This window comes from Lonchura striata, chromosome 14, assembly GCF_050655825.1.
Source record: "Lonchura striata isolate lonStrDom1 chromosome 14, ASM5065582v1, whole genome shotgun sequence".
Lineage (NCBI taxonomy): Eukaryota > Metazoa > Chordata > Aves > Passeriformes > Estrildidae > Lonchura > Lonchura striata.
This window is the reverse complement of record NC_140716.1, coordinates 13,573,384-13,593,515: the sequence shown is the minus strand read 5'-3', so window position 1 is coordinate 13,593,515 and position 20,132 is coordinate 13,573,384. Positions and strand designations below refer to the sequence as shown.

Here is a 20,132-nt window from a genome sequence, read left to right as displayed (position 1 = left end):
TAGCCAGCATCTCAAAGCAAACATCTCCACGGGCTGCTCTCAAATCACGTCTAATTGAAAGCCAGCCAAGTCACAAGATTCAGCTGATTATCTTGGTAAGACCTGAAGGATGTGTACACACATCCATCATTTGGAGAGCTGGGAAGGAGTTTGGGTTTCCAAGTGATTGTGAAAATCGGGGGAACAGCAGTGCTGAGGGAGGTTTTCAATGATTTTGGTGTCAAATTAGAGCTGACTTCATTAAATCAAGGAGCTCTGAGTTGATTGATTTAAGCATTTGAAACTGTAGAATGGGGAGGGGAGGGTTTCACCTGCTCATCCCAGAGGTGACACACTGTGCTGACCCTGAACCAATGTAAATACGCCAAAGTAAATTAGATATTGTCAGTCTAGGATCCCTGAGACACCCAGAAAACTGGGAAAGACAAAGCCCAATGCTCTTCACAGAGGATGTAGCCGCTGTATGTCCCTCACCATATGAAGTCTTTCCTTCTCCTGTCCTCCTGTGCCTGCCCTGGCTGCTCTTTGGGTTTAGATGTCCTGTTTTTCCAGGCAGGACCCCCTGGCTTGGGGTATGGAAACAGGTAATTTAACCTTTTTTCCATGACTTTTAAAGGAAATGAACTGCAGCACACTGGAAATGAATATCCAGTTTTGAAATCAAGTGAAGAAAGTCATGCTTGCATTTCCTCTTGTGAACCTTATTCCCAAGCATGTACCAAATAACTTTGAAACAAATTCTCATTAGTGTTTTCTGTCTGCCTGGGAGATGCACAGTGAAATTATGCTGTATGGTGAGGTTTTTTGGTCTCTCCAAACCCGGTGAGTCTAAGCATGGTGAAATATCTCTGCCTCTCAACTGATTTTCCACATTGTGAGCATGGTTTGAATCCTTTTTGTAGCCAAATGGAAAGTGAAACACAGGCAAGTGGATTTTGTTTGCCTGTGGCTATTCTACAAGCCATGTCATTCCATAGTAATTGCATCTGCTTCTTATTGCACACTGGCTTTTGTATTCCTTCCTAGTCTAGATCAGCAGAGATTCATACTGCCTTTTGGTTTAGCAACAAGAACACTGATGTTACACCAATTTGTGACTAGCAGAGGGTCCTGCTTTCAGCAGCCCCATTCCCTGCTATCCTGGTTTCAGCAGGGATAGAGTCAATTTGGTCCCTGCAGCAGGGACAGGGCTGAGTGTTGGGCTTAGGATAACAGTGCTGACAACACAGAGCTGCTTCGGGTGCTGCTAAGCAGGGCTTGCCCAAATCAAGGACTTTGCAGTGCCTCGTGCTCTGCCACCGAGGAGGTGCACAAAAAGCAGGAGGGGGCATGGCCAGGACAGCTGACCTGAGCTGGCCAGGGGGATATTCCAGACCTTAGAATGTGATGCTCAATGTGTAAATTGGGGAGAGTTTGCTGGAAGCTGCCAGGTGCTGCTTTGGGCTGGGCTGGGCAGCAGTGAGGAGCTGCACTGTGCAACACTTTTGAGGGGGGGTTTAGTCCTCTCTCTCCTCTTTATTTTCATTACTTCTTGTTGTTGTATTTTACTTTATTGCAATGATTAAGGTGTTCTTTTCTCAACCCACTGGTGCTGCCTTTCTCTGGCTCTCCTCCCCAGCCCGTTGGGGCAGGAGTGAATGAGGGGCTGAGCAGCACTTAATTATCAGCTGTTAAACCACAACAACCTGTACATCCCAGTTGTGAGATCTGCCAGCCAGCCAGTTCTCCTAACCCCAGGTAAGGAAAGCTTTAACATCAGGATTGAGTCTGGTGTAATTTAAAACCCACGGGGATACCATGGTGATTGATCTTCCATCCCTTATGCATTTCCTCAGCCCTGAAAGCATCTGCTCATATTTTGCACTGACACTGGGGTAAGGCATCTCAGTTCCCTTTGAAATCCGGGACCTGTGTGTTAATCTTCCAGCACTTTGAAGTTTATCCCATTTGCAAGGAGCTACCAGAACTCCTCAGATGTTTCATTTGAGGCTACTGGGTTAAATGGCTGAGAACAGACACATCCAAACACTCATGAGGAGCAGTAACATATCTAATAAGGAGTAGTTAGCTGCCTGGTCCCTGACTTTGCTCCGTGATGAGGCTCAGCCTGCAGGGCCTTTATGTCCATGTTTTATGGATGATAGATGTTCACACAGCTAGTGTGCCCAGCAGGATCAGGAGGACCTAAAATCCGAAACTCCCAGAGCACCGCAGACACAAAATATCCCCAACGTGCTATAAAAACCTGAATGTCTGCAATAAAGCAATCACCACCACAGAAATCACAGCTATCATGTACCACAGGAAGGGAGCAAGAGTTCTTGTGAGGAACAGGAATAAATCTGTAAGCTCCTATGGCCAGACCTATCGCATCCTGAAAGCAAAATACCAGGGATTTGTTAGGAGGAGTTCACAAGTGCTTTTCTGCAATGGATCCTTCCCATGCTGTAAAGGAAGGCAAAAATTTGTTACTCTCCCTGTTATCTAGCCTGAGGGAGATTTCCCTTCTGATCCCAAATTAGATCATCAGTTTAATGTTCAGTGCATGAGCAGCCATACCAATTAGATCCTGAGCAGCTGTAATAATGTCAGCAGTGGCTGAGCAGCCTCCTCACACACTGCCTCCACCTGGAGCCAATTTCTGCTGCTTTAGATTAGAGAAGGCATTAAAAGCTCCAGGAAACGTGCTGGGCACCAGTCAGCAGCTATTTTCCCCTTGGCTCCCACTGGTGCCCAGCAGCTCCCCCAGGGCAGGGATGTCACGGAGCAGGCAAAGAGGGCTCCTCCCAGACCTCCTCAAACACCAGCACATCAGCTATGCAGGACTCACTCCAAGCCTTCTCGTGCCAAAAATGTTCCTCTTCTCTCCTGCAGATCTTCCTGGCATTTTGGAAGGCTCCATTTCAGCCCGTGGGTTTCCTTTGCTCACACTGCCCTCTGTGGAGGTGAGGTCCAGGCACACTCTGAGGGAACCTGTCCTTGGATTGTCACTTTTCCCCCTCGATTATGAGTTACTGAAGTCATATTATTTTCTTTATCCTTACAAGTGTAAGGTATCACTGCATCCCCTCTAGCTCTTCAGTCTGGTACACTACACAACACCAGCTTTCTTTTCTTGTAGGAGATTCTCTTTTCCTAAACAACCTTGGAAATCCCACTCTGCACCTATTTTACCTTCCCCTTTTTCTTACCATACCCATGCACCATGGCATTTACAAAACACACTGGTGTCGCCTGTGGTGCTGATTTTTCCCTAGAATAACCTCATTTTTTATGTCACAGCATTTGGCAGCTCCCAGCCACCCCACAGACAAACAATTTGGCCCCCAACTTGGTTCTTATCTTTCCCCCTGCAACTGGCACCTACCTGTGACCTCACAGAGCTTTAGGCATCTGGTGCTTTTAACCTTCTTTAAAATGTAATGCTGTTCTTACAACTCTGTCAGGCCAGCTCACATTTTCAGTTAGGCAGAAAAATCTCTCCTCTGTAATGCCAATATTCCCAGATTTTGTGTGCCATGTACGTAAGAGGCGCACTCAAAGCAGGATTATTCTCTTCAAATTAAAATTTCTGTGTTGGGAATTGCAAGGTCTTAGACAGATTCTCTTTTGGCCAGTGAGGCAAACACGTAATCCCAGGGCTTGGCTGATCCCCCAGGAGGAGCAGTGGAACCTCCCAAGGAGGGCTCCCTGCTCTCTGTAATGAGGATGTTGATCAGTTTGGGCACAGACACCTCTGTTTGCTGATGGCCACGGGCTGGCTGCAGGATTCATCTCGCCTTTATTTTTTTAGGTGACACAAATTGTATCCCTAGCTCTTTTTTTTTTTTTTCCCTAGGTTGCTAATCAGTCCCAAAAGCAAATTTGAGGACAACTAGATACATCTGGTCTCCATTGGGATAATTCTCCCTTTTGTATTACTTGCCACAGTCTCCTTGTACGACTGTTCTTTAGTCAGTTTACAATTTATTTATCCCAATGATAATCAAGAAAATAAAGTAAACTGCAATACAGGTTGATGCAAAAGGCCTCCCTGCTCCACTGTCTTTGTGTTGTCTCATGTGACAGATATTTTGGGAAGCCAATGACAGATATTTAGAGAAGAACAAAGGGGTGGGCACAGGGTGATTGTGCTCCTGTGCTCCCCTTGTCACACCAGTACTGCAGCAGCAGTTTGGGGATTGCTCTAAAATCATCTTGTCAGTAACAGGAATGGAGGTTTGCTCTCTGCATCCATGCAATTCCCAATTTTGGTCTTCTCAACATTCCCTGGCAGGGAGCTCTGCAGGAAGGAGTATTTATTTTTGTCTGTTGTGCCTTTTTGCTCTGGAATCATGGGAGCAGTCAGTGGTGTGTGTTGTCTGAGCTCTGTCATTGTCACTTGATCCTCACCAATGGGACATCTCTGTGCCCTGGGCCTTCTGTCCAGCCTGGAGATCAGGTGTTCACTGCTCCCCAGTGTGGAGCCTTCCTGCCTCTCTCTCTGCTCTCACCATCCTCCTTACTCTCTGCAGCTCTTCTGGAAAGAATTTTCACTTGGACATTCCACCAAATGTTTTTTTTTTTTTTTGCAAATCCACAGAGACTGGGTCTAATCCATTACCCTTGTCTGAGAAGTGATTCATCTTGGTAAATGATTTACCTCTAATAAGCCCATAACTTTGATAAAACCTATTTGTTGCCATGCAATAAGTGCTTTCTCAGATAACTGTCCTAAAATCCCTGGGTCAAGTAGCCTGTACAATTTTTTTCCACTTTTCTTTAAAATAGTGATGTACAGATTCTTCTTAACCTTGCATTTTCGTGTACCAATTATTTCAACATCCTCAGATGGAGATTATCCTAGCCCCCTGGGTTCAGTTCCTCTAGCACTGGAAATTTTATCTTTAATACAGAGCTCTACCTCCTCCATTTCTTTTACCACTCTTTCCTTCCTAACAATTTATAAGTAACGATTTTTACATTCCAGTCATGCGAATAAACCTGCCAGGTTTCAGTCATGCCAATTATATTGTATTTCTCATAATCCAGCAAGAATTCCCAAGTCCTTCTGCTTTTAATTATATACTCACAAGGTACTTCTCCCCAGCCCCTCTCTGGGCAGGCACCTGTGGTGAATCACTGTCATGTGTGATGATCACAGGGGTGGGGGACAGAGGTGTTGCAGAGCCACTCTGCAGCTGTGAAAGGCTGTGGCAAGTTCTGCTGTTTATGGCACAGATTTACTTATTTCTGCAGGAGAAACCTCTCTCCCTCTCTGGCTTCTCCTCAAGGCACGTTCAGAGCCCACACTTCTGCCCAGTTTTGATGTTTACATCCGATCTAAATTCCACTCTCCCGTTTCCTCCTTCAGGAGAAATAGGTGGCATAGAGCACACAAAGGGCTACAGACCCCTTGCCCTCCAAAAAATTCGATCCAAACCCACAAAACAAGCCATGCATACCTATTCCTGCTCTCCTGGTTCTCGGGAGCATGGTGAGCATCCTTGTTTATTTAATGGGACAGTACTGTCAAAAGGCAGCTGGGCAGCTGCTCTTCCCCTCTGGCTGTGGATGTTAATACTGAGCTTGTCTGTTCACTGGCAACTAAAGCAAGGTCTGAGTTCATGGGTTTTTCTGTTAACAATAAAGCAAACACACAATTGAGCAAAACTGGCTGACTTTTCATTGCTTCCAAGCAACTCAAAATACTTCCTACTCTCAAACCCCCCTTTAGAATGTGATATGCCACCTTGCCTACTTAATGTGTTAATTTTTTCATGGCGTGTGTGTTCTTGAGTCATGGAACCCACCAGCAGGTTCACCACTGCTGCTGTCAGTGCAGCACTTTTGTGATGCTTTGTGAGGTGCCCAAGCACAGACTGCATGTGTGCAACAAGATACAAGCTCAAAGTCACAGTTAAAAAGAAATGAAATGCTGGTGAGCTTGGCTCTGAGACATCTGGCCCTGGCCAAGGAGTTCACAGCCCAGGAGGAGGCTCCAGGTGCAGCCTGGGAGGGCAGAACAGTGCTCCAGCAGCACAGTCTGCAGAGCTTTATCCTCACCCCCTTCTGAGGCTGGGTGTGTGGTGCTCCTGCAGAAGGCACCTCCACCTGTGTGGCATCCAAAGCACTGAACCCACTCTGAAAGGGAGAACCTCTTTCTGGCAGACTGGGATTCAGCACACTTTTGAGTCAGAAATTGTGCTAAATAATTACAGGACTCCCCCATCAATGAAATAGAAATGCTCCAGTCCCTCTTTTCCCAGAGGGGATTCACAATTACATTTCTCAGGTACTAAATGCTTTTTGAATTCTTGAGCTGTCCTAGACATGCTGGATAAAAATAAACTCTAGATTCACAAATTATTTCAGAAATAATCACAGCATTCAATCTCTGTTAGAGCTGTCAGTGGAAACCAGAAACTGGCACCAAGAGGCAGGCACGCTCCACTGGGCTCTGCACAGAGAGGATGGCATGCTGCTTGCACCTCAGCCTCTGGAATCTAAATGCACATTGCAGATAAACAGTGGCAAGGAGAAGACACTCAAAAATTTGTTTGCTTGCTGCCTAAATGCCACTTTAAGGTGTGACTGAGTCCCAGCCCCTCCAGCCAACTGGGAGCCTGGAATCCTGTTCCCTGCAGCATCAGCCTGCTGGGAGCTGCTCCTGTTGGCACTACAAGATGTGCTGTGTTGCAGCTGCACCAGTGCAGGGAGCAGAAAGTTTTGACAGTGTGGCTTGAGGAGAAAGAAATCAGAAGCCTGGTGGCTGGAGGAAGAATGTGACTCGTAGCTGTGAAAGTTTGGAGGCTCTGGAGAGTTTTGGCAGTACCACAATCACACAGTGAGCTCCTGGCATTGACATGTGCCTGGTGGGATCCAGCACAGAATCACAGAGGACCCTGCATGGAAAGGGACCCACAGGGATCATCAAATCCAGCTCCTGGCCCTGCACACACACCCCAACAATCCCACCCTGTGCCTGAGGGTGCTGTGCAGACATTCCTGGAGCTCTGGCAGGATCAGTGCTGAGACCCTGGGCAGCCTGATCCAGTGCCCAAACACCCTCTGGGTGAAGAACCTTTTCCCAGTATCCAACCTAAACCTGTCCTGACACAACTTGAGGCCATTCCATTGGATCTTGTCACTGTCACGACAGAAGAGACCAGTGCCTGACCCTCATGAGTAAGTTATAGACTGTGATGAGGTCTCCTCTCACGCTGCTTAAATTCAGACATCAGTGAGTCAGGGAGGAATCAGGGATGGGATGGGAGCTGTGGGAATGGTGCTGACCATGGGCTCTGGCCATATGTTCTGCTGACAAAGTGTGAGGCTGGGAGTGACTGTGGAAGGGACTTTGCCTGGAGCAAGGCTGCTGCTGCAGCCACTTCAGAGTGCTGCTGGTAGAGCTTTAAGACAGATTCTATTGACAGTGTACAGTGCATTTGAGCTGGGCATTTTGACTAAATTAATCCATCACTATTTCACAGTATTAATACAATGCTATTTAACACACAGCCATGACTGTGTGACTTGTGATGCCTGCAGGGCTGGGCTCAGCAGGTGTGCTGAGGATGGGGATGAGCCTCTGGGGTGGATTCCTCACAGGGAGATTGAGTGGGGGCTGTCTGTGTAAGCACAACCCTGTGCTGCTGGGCTGGGGCTGGTGCCTCGGGGCCCTGCAGCTCAGATAAAAAGATCATCAGTCAGGCTGCAAAAGGCCATGACAACACTCTGACAGTCTGGCATTACAAAGCCATCAGTCTGAGTGAAGAGCTGTCGGGTATTTTATGTTGGCACTATTAGGGACAAATTTAGACCCGTGTCCATTACATTGTTCCTGTCCTTCCCAGGAGAAGATATGGTAAATCTGAAAGAGGCAGCTGTCTGTCTAAGCCAGTATATCCCTGTACCTACCTGCCTGGGTTATTTCCAAAGGTTGGTCACTTCTAGTCTGCAAACTGAAGAGTTTCAGATAAGAGGAAACACTCACTGAGCTGCTGTGGGGGTGTGGGGAGGGAGAAGCAACCCCTTCTCTCCTGCTTTCACCATAACTTTTTAAAGCTGGCTTCCAGCTCTCTCCTGAAATCACCCACTACAGCACAGCTTTGTTTACCCGGTACAGAATAGATCACTGTTTCTCTTCTCCCACAGATAACTCACTTTTCTGAGTGGGCTAGAGTCACACAGTTACAACTTATATCACACATAAATCTGGACTTGGAAAGATTTCAGTATCTGCCAGAAATATGGGCATCCTTGATCATGCCAACCCCAGCTAAGATGCTCAAAAAGCCAGAGATTCTTAGGCTGCTCACTCAGGCTGCTGTGGCCTAAGCTGATTCCCAAATCAGTAAGACAAATAACCTTTTTTTTCCTGTGTTTTTAACATCAAGATTGTTGCTTTGGTGCTCTCATTTCAGCCTGGAGCTGTTGCAGTCCCAAGGCTGGAGTTCATGAACTTTCCTTTTTTAACATTAAATTGAGTTTTAATAAACAACTAATTCTGCAAGTACTCTCCTCAAAAACACCGGGGAGAATACACAACCCCTTGAGATGAAACAGGCTGTGAGCACTTCCCCAGGTTTGCCCCATTTAATAGTACATTCTCACAGAGAATTCTGTCAGTTTTACCAGAATTCAACCCTAAACTTCCCATTGCTCAAGGGGCTGTGTTCTCAGGGACATAACACATCCGTGGTTAACTGTTCCTCTCTCCCAGCAGTGAAGAACCAACTCCCTGATCTACTCCTAGGGCAATGGCAAGATGGGATGGGATGGGAACAGCCCAGTGAGGAACAAGTATCCACAACCCATCATCTCATACTGAGTCACATCTGTAAACTTTATTTTTCAGTCACATAATCTAGAAAAGAGCTCTTTTGGTGGATATTAGCTCTAGAAGACAGCTCTGGGAGTAGGGGCTGTCAGTTTGCATCTGCTGAGATTTAAATTGGTCCCAGGGCAGCTGCCTGCCATCCACCCTCCAGTGTTTTATTCCTTGGGAAATGCCAGGCTACAGCAGAGGAAATGAATGCACTGATAAGCTGGAGAGATGTCTTTTTGAGTGCTTCCCAGCAAGTAAACGGCTGAGCAGGGAACAGAAATGAGCTTTCTTGTGCCCAGTTGAGCCCTTTAACTGCATTTCTCTGTTCAATAAACACACACCCCAGGGAGGGCTGGCGGGCGGTCATTGACTTCAGCGAAGAGCAGAAAAGAGGCAAAAGCTGGTAAAACCCGTGGCCTCTGTGCTGCCCCTGCCAGGCAGCCCGCTGGCCTGGGGGCGATTGCTGTCAGGGGCTGCCGGGGGAGCCTCCGTGTGCTCCGGGAGCGCTGCGGGAGCGCTGCCCGCTGCCCGCTGCATGATACCCGCTGCCCGGTGCCCGCTGCATGATACCCGCTGCCCGGTGCTCTCTGCCCGCTGCATGATACCCGCTGCCCGGTGCTCTCTGCCCGCTGCCCGCTGTATGATACCCGCTGCCTGGTGCTCTCTGCCCGCTGTCCTCTGCCCGATGCCCGCTGTATGATACCCGCTGCCCGATGCTCTCTGCCCACTGTCCTCTGCCCGATGCTCGCTGCCCGATGCTCTCTGTTCGCTGTCCTCTGCCCACTGCCCACTGCCCAATGCCCGATTCCCGCTGCCCGATGCTCTCTGCCCGCTGCTCTCTGCCCGATGCTCTCTGCCTTCTTCCCGATGCTCTCTGCCCAATTCCCGATGCTCTCTGCCCGCTGCCCTCTGCCCGATGCTCTCTGCCCAATTCCCGCTGCCCTCTTCCCGATGCTCTCTGCCCGCTGCCCGATGCTCTCTGCCCGATGCTCTCTGCCTCCTGCCCGATGCTCTCTGCCCTCTTCCCGATGCTCTCTGCCCAATTCCCGATGCTCTCTGCCCAATTCCCGATGCTCTCTGCCCGATGCTCTCTGCCCGATGCTCTCTGCCCGCTGCCCGCTGCCCGTGTGCCCGGGCTCACACGCGGCTGCTCCGGGGCTCAGCCGGAGAGCTCAGAGCCTGCAGCAGGCAGCAGGTAAACAAGCAGATCCCTGCCCTCGCACAAACAGGTTGCTTTTCAACACAGAACTGTTAAACCCCCGCCTCTCTCCGCTGCTCTAAGGTACGGCACGGAACCCGTCGCTTATCACGCCGAGGCGAGCACAAAGCAACGCAGGCCGGGAGGAAGTTGTTTTATACTTACCAGCAGCATTGATATTTTCCTCACAGGAGTACCAGATCCCAGTGTGGAAATACCTGAAAAGGAAGCGGTCATCTCCCGTCTCCCAGCTGTAATGAACCACATTCTGGTTCGTCTCATTTGCAGTCTCATTCCCGCCGTAGTTGAGGCAGTTTGTCTTCTTCTCTTTCCCACAGCTCGGCTTGGGGACCCTCTGTGTGCCCTCACACCAGTGGGTCGTGATAAAAGCTGTTGTAGAGAAGAGGAGAGCCATCAGATTCAGACTCACTGCTAGCAGGGCTCTGCATCTTCGATTTGTCTTCATGGTAAATCCGCCCTCCCTCCCCCTCCTGCTGAGAGAAGAAGTCAAAGGGGTTTGTTTTATTTGGGAGGGGGGGGTGGGTTTCAAAGCCTCTCACGATTCAGAATCCAGTTGTCCAGGCATCAAAACTCTCAGCTTCTTCCAATCTGCTGCTGAAGCGGTGAAGGAAGCTCTGCAGCCACACTCCCATCCTTCCCCTTCACTTGAAACCCTGCCTTTGTTGGTTAGAGCAGCAGCTGCCGGCGCGGCAGCGGGGCCGATCTCTCGCAGCCGCGGAGCTTCAGCGCGCTGAGGGGAGCGGAGCGGCTCTGCCTCCCGAGGAGCCCCAGAGGCGAGTGAACATCTGCTCGGGCACCGCACATCATCCTCCCGAGGGGCTCCGCAGCCTCCTCCGCCGGGAGACACCTGCAGGCTGCCAGGCTCGCTGTCCCCTGCTCCCGTAGGATGGGCAGGAGCGGCTCAGCGTGCGGCAGGAGGAGGCAGGGACACAGGGACAGCTGCCACCCGCTGCCACCGTGCCCGGCACTCGCAGCCCGCTGCAGCACGCCGGGCTGGGGGAGGCGTCACGCCTCAGTCCCGAAAAGAATTATTATTATTATTAAGATTATTAGTGTGCGCAGCCCTGAAAGGCGTTTTTGGTATACCCCGGAATAGAGATTGGTCCAGGAGGAGGAGAGACGGAGCGGTACTTTGGCATTTCTGCTCTGAGCTAGAGAGTAGTAAATCCAGGGCTTGATTCTGCTTTTGGCATAATGGTGAAAATCTCTTTCTTCAGAGGCTTGCTCTGGCAGCCCCAGAGGAATTTAGGTTTGAGTGTGTGATGTGTGAAACCCCTATCTTTCACAACACCAAGTGGAGCCCCTTGCCCAGGCTTTTATTCCCAGACACAGCTCTTGCAGATGTTTTGGTTGAAGTGAATCTGGAGGAAATTCTGTAGGTCCTGCTTTGTGCCGACAGAACTAATTAGAGCAAACCCTGGGCTCTATTCACCAGATGGCAATGCCGAGAGCAGGGAGCAGTTAATACTCAATATCCCATTTCCAAATAGAAGTGTATTGTCCTCTCACAATGTCCAGCTGGCTCGTAGAGTTTCTGACCCCTCTGCACATTGCTCAGACCTCTCTGCTGTGTGCTGAGTGCCCTGAGGAGCAGAGCACCTGAGGGTACATGAGACCCCATGCCCAGCACTGGGGCTGGCCACACTTGTCACACCATGGTTTTGTCCCTTGGTGGATGAACACAGTTTTCTGTGGTGAAGAAGCTGTTTGTGCCTTCTGAGTGGTATCTCCTTCCAGCCTAGCTTGGACATCCTGCAGGGGCCATGGGGGTGGCCTCTCAGAGCAGCCCAGCAGTGGCTTTCCCTGGAAATATCCACTATTGGAAATATTCCACACTGGAAATGTCCAGTATCCTGGAAATATCCATGTAGCCAAGCAGGCTGACACTGACAGGCAGGACAGTGCTCATTGAGCCCCCAGCAGAGCTCGTGCTGTGCTTTGCTGCCTGCACACAGGACATGGGGGGCAGCTTCTCCAACCCCTTGAGAAGGCCAGGGAGGATGAGGTGAAATTTCTCCTTAAGGCTTCCAGGACCTGTTCCTGCCCTCCTGATGCCCCCTCACAGGTAGCCACAGGACTCATGGCTCTTTTTGGTGCCTGTCCCAAATCTCCGAGCCCAACTGTTGATGAGATTTTCCACTATTTTTACACTCACTTGGCTTTGGTAATTTTTTGTTATAAAGAAACCGAAAAGTTAATAGAAAACTTTTGTGAGAAAACTCACAGGGCTCTGTGAGAGCAATTGTGATGGCAACTCTGTAAATTTGGTGAAATAACTTTGTACCCAAGAGGTTTTGCCTTGCCTGCTCCTGCCTGTGCCCGATGGGTGCCACCTCCTCAGTGCCAGGTTTTCCCTGTGCTCTGCTCTAGCAGAGTGCCTCTCCTTTTCCTGTTGGAATTTCATAGCACCTCTCCCTGTCCCAGCCCTTGCAGCATTACATCTTGCAGCTAAATAATCGACATTCTTTCCTTGGTTTTAATTGCATTAATTGTATTAATTGTCCTAAACCAGGACAGCAAGAAATCGAGGTGATAGCTATTCAGAGGACCACAGGATTATTACTTCAATTATTTTTCTGTTTAGGACATTTACTCAGTAATGCATTTGTGGTGTTACTGTATTTCTCAGGGTTATCCACTTGCTAAGAGGAATAAACAAAGCACTTGAAACTTTGACAGAAAGCCTTCATAAGAAAGCTGGTGCTGTTCTTCAGGACTGTCTTTCAAGTGGCTGCCAGCATCTGAATCATCACACTTCTCCAAGTGTGAATATAGGTCTTTACAGCTCTTTTCTCACAATTTTTTTCTGTCTATTGCCTTGTGCATTGTGTTTGCTGGCCTGCAGCACCAATGCCTGCACAATCTGCTTCTCCCCGTGCCCAACTCCCTGAGGGGTAGGCATCCAAGGCTTTTGTTTTCTGGGATAATTTTGCCCTAAATGCTTGTTACATTTTGTTTTTACTCCTAATCCTAACAGATATTTCTGTTTCTGTTCCTCCTTATCTTCTTAATTCTTGTTTTTCAGACTGGCAGAGCTGTTGGGAACCAACATAGTTGCAGTAAATTTAAAAATATAAGAGGCCAAATAAAACAGAAATTTGGTTTGTATTGTGATACAGAGCTTTTAGAATCTTAAGAATTTTAAAAAAACTGAACACAAAGTAAAGTAGGCTCAGAGAGAGTCAGAGAATTTTTAATATGAATTTTCTTTTTCCTAAAGGAAACCAGTTTTTTTTTTCATTGTTGGGATTACTTGAGAACTATTGAGAACTATTCTGTGCTTATGCTGTAATACTCCAATAACTTCTCTTTATATAATCTCTGTTCATCAGATTTGTTGTGTATAAAAATGGAAAGATCATGCATATGTTGCAGAAGGCAGTTCAGATGCCTGGATTAAGTAGTATTTATGTGGTATTATCTTTGATGATAACGTAGAAGGGTTTGAATGCTACAGCGATGTAGTTTTCAGGTTGTGCCTAAAAGAATCTTTAAAAACCTTTGTGCAGCAATAACTTTTCTCTGCTGTTGTGAGAAAAATTACCTTCCCAGGTTATACTAACCCTTTTTGCTTTAGTATTTCTTACAGGATCAGTGTAAATTGTTATTACTCAGTATTTACTTGTGTACAAAAAGAATTTGACCCGGAGGATTTAAAATAATGATAGCTTTTGCAAAAGGAATCTTTCAATCAGGCTCTGTTTTCCACTAGTGGAAAACAGAGGCACCATTCAGTGAAGTGAGAGGAAGCCCTACTTTTGGGTCCTCTGGTGCTGATGGGGACATGATGAGCTCAGTCTGGGTGTTTATTTGAACCAGCAATGTCAAATGCCTGGGATTATATGCTGGATTTAAATCAACATTTTAAACACCCTATAGCTTTTATTTAAATTTTCATTTCTTATGGCTCTGTCCTCCTGGGCTTCCTCATGTGTTTATTTTGTCCTTTTCAGCTGTCACTGGACTGGATTTCCCACCTCCTCCTGCCACGTTGGGCTGGACCCCTCCTGGCAGCTCCTCTTTGCTTTTCCTCAGCACCACAGAGCCACAGCATTCACTTGTTCGAGTCCTTTGTCTTGCAAACAGCTCAAAATCTTCTTTTATGGTTGGGATTTTCCTCCCTTGACATAGAGCTCTGCACAGCTCATCTTTCTCTTGCTCTCTTTCCAGGTAAATATGAATTATTGGTGTGCCCCCAATATACCTCCCCTGTCTCTGCTCTGTTCAGCAAAATGGGAATTTTCTCCTTACCTCAGGCACTTAACAGGTTTATTTTTATATTTGGAGAAGAGGGCTGGGATGGAAATACTGTCCATATCTCCCCAGACTGTGTTACCCTGTGAAGTTTGTGTTCTCTCCACTCCAGACTCAGGCTCCTTTTTGCTGTTTTCACCCCGGTTTTTATCTTTTTGGCCCAAAGCAGTCTGTGTTCAGCAGTGATGCTTGGCACTCTGAGCACACAGGCTGGGCTGCACAGTCCTGCTCATCTCAGAGCTGCTGTCGAGAGACAATTCTGATTTTCTGACAGAAATTAAGCCCTCAGCAAATGGGCAGCCCCCAGGGGTCCACGTGAAGGAGGGCTGAATATTGATACCACAGGAAATCTTGGTCTTCACTTTAACTTATGACTTGCAGTGTGTCTTTCACGTACTTTGCTTGTGGGCATTTAGGCAAGGACAAGAAGATTGCTCAGGAAATTCTCCCTGTTCCTAAAGCAACCAGGCAAAAAATGGTTTCTGACAGTACTGTAGCAAAGATCTTTACTAGTCTTGACAGAAATGAAAGTGGTAAAATAAACTGTTGCCTCTCCCATAAAAATTTCCATGGTCCAGCATCCCTGGGCAGTACAAGACACCCCTGGGTGCCCTCTGCAGAGGCCCTGCTCTGGTGCTGTGCTCAGTGGAGAGCACTGCCCATCCTGGCTGTGCCACGCAGGGTCCCTGAGTGCCCCAAACAGCATCACACCCATCACCCAGCACTGCTCTTTGTGTCAGAACTGGTGGGACTGGGATGCCAGCAGGTTTGTACTCATCTGCTGCCTGCATTGAATTCTTCCAGCAGCTGCTGGAGAGGAAGGGAGATGAAAAGAAGTGACAGGTCTGAGTCATGTCTTGATTCGTGCCTGGGGGAGCTGACTGGCTGAGTGGCCTGAAGAGGCAGTCCAAAAGGTCAGGGCTGAGCAAGCACGATATTCCTGAGGCAATTCCCAAAAAGCTATTTACATGTGCCCACCTATGGTGGGAGGGAATTAAGTATCACGCTATCCTACTTTTGATCCTGAATTAGAAATTTTTCTGTCCTAGGGTTACAAGAATTATTTCCTCACAATTGACAGTTGGATTGGATTAAGATGAAAGTTTAATTAATATTTAGCACTCTTTGTTAAGGCTAACTTTGATATGTCTAAGTTGTTACAAGAAGCTACAGGCTCACTTAAGAAGAACTCTAAAAGCAGAACTCACTTCATTCTTTATTGCTGCAATTAAAGAAGCATTCTTGCACATCAAAGCCTTAATGGCAGCTTGTGAGACTTTCAATATTCCTGGGCACCCTGGCCTGGCATGAAAGCAGCCAAAAGTGGTCACAACAAACAGAGCAGTGCTGAGAAATGTCAAAGGGTTCATTACCCAAACATGCTCTTTTATAACCCAGGCATCTGATCTCCATATTCATATAAAGTTATATATTGTCATATCCCACTGTGCTTTTGGAAGTGCCTAATCCACTAACTACAGATTGAATTAATTTATATTACATCCTTGTCGTGTTTTTAAGACATTTTTCCCCTTCTCTTATCAATGTATTTTTAGGGACAGAAGCTAGAACATTGAAATGTCTGCAGTTTTCAGTTTCTGCCTGGCAAAGGAATAAACTGTGTGCATTTGGTGTCATTAATATGAAGAATAATGTTACTTATTTGTATGTGCATGTATTTTTTTCCCCCATAATTAGGATTCATCCATATGTCCAGGCATTTTAAGTGCTAGATTATGATTTGCAGTGGGATTTTAGTTCAGAAAGGAGTGATCAGGGAGATTTGTTTGAGCAAGCTCTGTACCTGGAGCTTCATGCTTCTCTATCTTCTCTGCAGAAATTGGACCCTGTGCAAAATGCACTTGGGAAATAGACTGCACCAGAGCAGGCCAGAAGAGGCTGCTTAGGTGCAGGGATGGCTTTTTGATGGGGCCATGCAGACTTGCAGAAAAAGGGTGCACATGGTGTCCCTGGGGGTGTGTTCCCAGGCAGGGCACCAGGAGCCCCTGGGATGTGCCCATGGTCCCATCAGGGCAGTGATGCTGAAGATAAAGGCAAGCTTTGCTTGCCACAGGGAAGCAGGATGGTCAGGCTGGCTCTGGAAGCTGAATGTTACAGGACACTGCATTTGGTCTACATTGAGAGAAAAACTGTAGAGCACAGCAAATTTATACATACAGCCAGCAGGTTTTAAACATTTCAGTAGCAAACCTCAATTTGAGCAGGAATCTCTCCCCCAGGAGCCGAGCAGAAGACAAAGCAACCAAACTAAAAATCAAGAGATCAATACTAAAAGCAAAACACAGTGGCAAAGATGTCTCTCCAGAGCAAAGGCAGGTAATTGCATAACTGTTCCAAGAGGAAGAGAAAAGGTCAGCAGGCAGAAGACAGGCTGGTGCATGGAAAGCTTCTGCCTGGCTGGGGACAGCTTTTTACAGTGCATGGAAGGAAAAGTGAGGAAAATGAGGATGAAAAGGTGACTAAAAATATGTCAAACTGTCTGAGAAGGCCTGGGTAAGACTGTCCCAGAATTGCACAAAGTGTCAAGGGGAGAAACATCCCCCAAACTGAGGGACTTTTGAGGCAGCACCAAACCCAGCAGAATGTTGCTCTGAACAATGTCAAATTTCACAATGAAGTTGTAGCAGATGGCAGAAGAGGGAGTCAAGGCCAGGACTTGGCAGAAAGAGGGAAAATGCTAGCCATCAGCCTGTCTGGAGAGCAGCAGGAGGGAGGAGATATATGAGCAACCTGGAGGACGAGCAGGACACTCAGCAGAGTGAAAGCAGAGAGCAGGTAGGGGTGGTGCAGTGGAAGGCTACTTTGGAGACCACAATAATATAAAAGTACAGAGCTGCAGCTGGCTGGTATCAAAGACCACTCTCAAAGGTCTACATGAACTCTCTGGCCTCAGCAAAGGGGCAAAATGAAAGAGCAATTCTTCAAAAGGAAAATGTTGTGAATCTTCTCGGAGCTTAAATGGGAATGAAGCTACAGGAGGAAGGTTCAGCACTGTCATACTGACTGCTCAGCTTGGGAGCTGTATTTCCAGCTTCATGGCTGGTCATGAATATTTCCTCTTTCCAAGCCCTTCCTTGATGGGGTTTTGGATGGGGAAATGTCCTTTCTATTCTCGGTACTCTGCAAAGTCTCAGGTAGGGAACACTCTACCTCTCCCCTTGACCCCTGAGGTTGTGTGCATCTTTGAAGAGACCTTCCTTTCCTCCACCATGGGCTCTGCTGATGGTGCCTAAATCGTCCAGGTTTCACAGACCCCTGGTATTTGCATTTGTGAATACAACACCCTTAACAGACACTGCAGGATTGGATGCTGACAGAGAGCACTCAGTTAAAATAGCTCTGCCAAATGGGAATAGTTTGACTTAGGGTAGAATGTATTGACTTAAACCTCTGCTCAATCTTTAAATAGGCCTCACACACTTGATTCAGATCAAAGAAAGAATAATATAAAATATTTCTAAAAATCAGATATTGCCCGAGGCCCTCCTGAATCCAGCCCTTCAGACCACTGAATGCAGGCACATAGCAGAGCTCAGGCTGGCAGTGTCCCCATGCCTCTGCTGGGTTCCTGCACTGAGGATGCATCAATCCATGGAAGATGCTGCCAGCCCTGCCTGGGGGCTGGGGCTGTGGGGTGGCAGGGCAGGGGCAGCTGCAGGAGCACTGCCAGCACAGGGACAGCATGTCCTTGGCTCTTGACAAAGGTCTGAGCTGGTCCCAAGAAAACCATGGACATTAAAATCCTCAGATGGGGCCATTTCTGTAGTACCAGCCCAGTTATAGCCCATGCACTGCAGGAAGTTGTGCAGTATCTACTTGGACAATTTCACTTAACCTTGCCATTTTTTAAGTGCTTTAATGTCTCAATTTAGTAATTTCTGATTTTTAAAAATAATTCCATTTATTGAGAAACACCACAAGAGACGTGAACAGTGTAATTTTCTGTTTCTGCTGTTTCACATTGTAATAGCAACAGAATCAAATTCGTTAAACAATAAATATCTGTCTCTGGTTTGGATGTTTATTATTTTTGTAGCAGTTTATTTGCAGGACAGAGTACCACCTTCACAAGAAATGGAACTGATTTGCAGTCAAAGTAGTGCTTTTGGTTACCTCTAGATTTTGTAGGAAAAGAGACAAAACATAAAGTAATAATGCAGGAAACACGTAAAATGGTAATTTATCAAGTTAAAGATCTCAGTTTGATTGGAGAGAGAAATGAATAAAAATTGCAAAAAGCAATATACTTCTAATGAAATATAGTTCAGAGGAAAAATTACCCTATATTCCAGGCTGTTAGTGTCATGGAACAGATAATTGAATTCCTTGCTTTCTTGTCAGTGCAGCAATATGTAACTCTTCTCAAATTCTCAGGTAATCCACAGTTTTTATGCTGATCTTCATAATTTGTTCTTTGAAAATTGTTCTAATTACCACTTCTTCTGTTCTTACAAAGTCTTCATAAAAAGGTTGGATTTTTGGACTCACATCCCACAGGTAACGGAGCACAAAACCAAAACTCACTCAGAAGATGATGCAGGGTTGTGCTTTATTTCCATGCAACGCTTTTTGAGAAAAGTAAAAAAGTTTATTTTGAAGGAAATGGAGCCACCTGGTACCTCATGAAGGGAAAGGAACCGAGCAAAGCTCACACGTACTCATTCTTCATTGTGGTGACGGCTCTGAACCTTTTTGCAAGGTGATATCGTGGTGGTGGGAGCAAAATCAGTTATCAAAGGCAGTGTTTGCCATGCCAAAATTAACTTTTGGATAGCAGGAAAATGAATCAAGGAGTCAGTGATGGCAGCTGCCTGCGCCAATGCCACCCTGCCCCTGTGTACATGGTGGGCAGGGGATTGCTCCTGCTCTCTCCCATGGTTTTCAGGCTGAACAAAATGCAGCACATTCTTCAAAAGGAGGAGGCTGAAAAGGATTTTTAATCACCCTCTCAAATTTGGCTTCAAGCTGCCATAAACTGGAATATCCTAATGTAAATTGAGAATAGTCTGCTAAGGAGGCAGTGGCACTTGCGCAGTTCTCTCCCATGTCCCCGTTTTAAGAATTTTTTCTTGGGTGTTTCTTTTGTTTAATGTTGTCTGTGCAGTTTTCTACAACAGCTTAACTGCTTTATTGGCAATGAAGAAGGACATAAAATCTGTTGTTGCAAGTGAGGAAGAAACATATGCTCTATGCTTAATGTGCAGCTGGAAAATACCCATGAAAATAATTTTTTAAAAGCCCTTCACATTCAATGGCTTTTTATTTCCCTTCTTTTCTGTATATTCCTGAATAATTGCTGGTGCTGCCATTGCTGGTTAGAGGATGATGCTAAAGATTGTGGGTTTGATCCCCACATGGGCCATTCACTTCAGAGTTGGACTTGTTGGTTCTTGTGGGTCCCTTTCAGCTCAGAAGGTTCTGAAAATGCAGCAGTGTGGGGGAAAAGAGAGAGGAGGAGTTGCTGAGGCTTCTTGGACCTATGGCATGGACAAGCCAGAGGATAATTTCCTGTATGGGGACACCCCTGTGGGGTGTCTAAGAAATCAAGGCACTGAACTCATCTGAATCAATGGGGTATAAAATAAGGATAAAGGTGAGGCATGGGAGGTCCCTAAACCAGCCCCAGTACTAAGACCTCTGTCACGTGGAGCTGCCCTTGAAAATTCAAGCACTGGGCAAAGCTGTGCAAAGGGATGTTTGCCCAAGAGCCCCTGAGCCTGCAAGGAACTGAGGTTCTGTGCTCTCTGTGCTCCCCAAACACACTGCAGCTCACTGCCAGAGCCACTCCCTGCGTGCCTCCCATTGCTGCTCCAGCTTGGTTTAGGGAGG

At 47.0% G+C, this 20,132-nt stretch overlaps 2 protein-coding genes across 4 annotated transcripts in view; one reads left to right on the top strand and one right to left on the bottom strand.

Annotated features, from left to right (window-relative positions):
* GSG1L (GSG1 like) overlaps positions 1-11,017 on the bottom strand; it is a 58,031-nt gene extending 47,014 nt beyond the window's left edge. Inside the window, exon 1 of one of the 2 annotated variants that reach the window (XM_021531205.4) lies at positions 10,173-11,017. In XM_021531205.4, coding sequence (XP_021386880.3) covers positions 10,173-10,473 — 301 coding nt within the window. In that variant the 5' untranslated portion in view covers positions 10,474-11,017. The remainder of the gene's footprint in view (positions 1-10,172) is intronic. The other variant, XM_085591755.1, reaches the window with a different exon arrangement.
* The window catches only part of RBFOX1 (RNA binding fox-1 homolog 1), a 1,274,894-nt gene that overhangs the window by 38,278 nt on the left and 1,216,484 nt on the right, over positions 1-20,132 (top strand). The gene's annotated exons all lie outside the window — the stretch shown is intronic.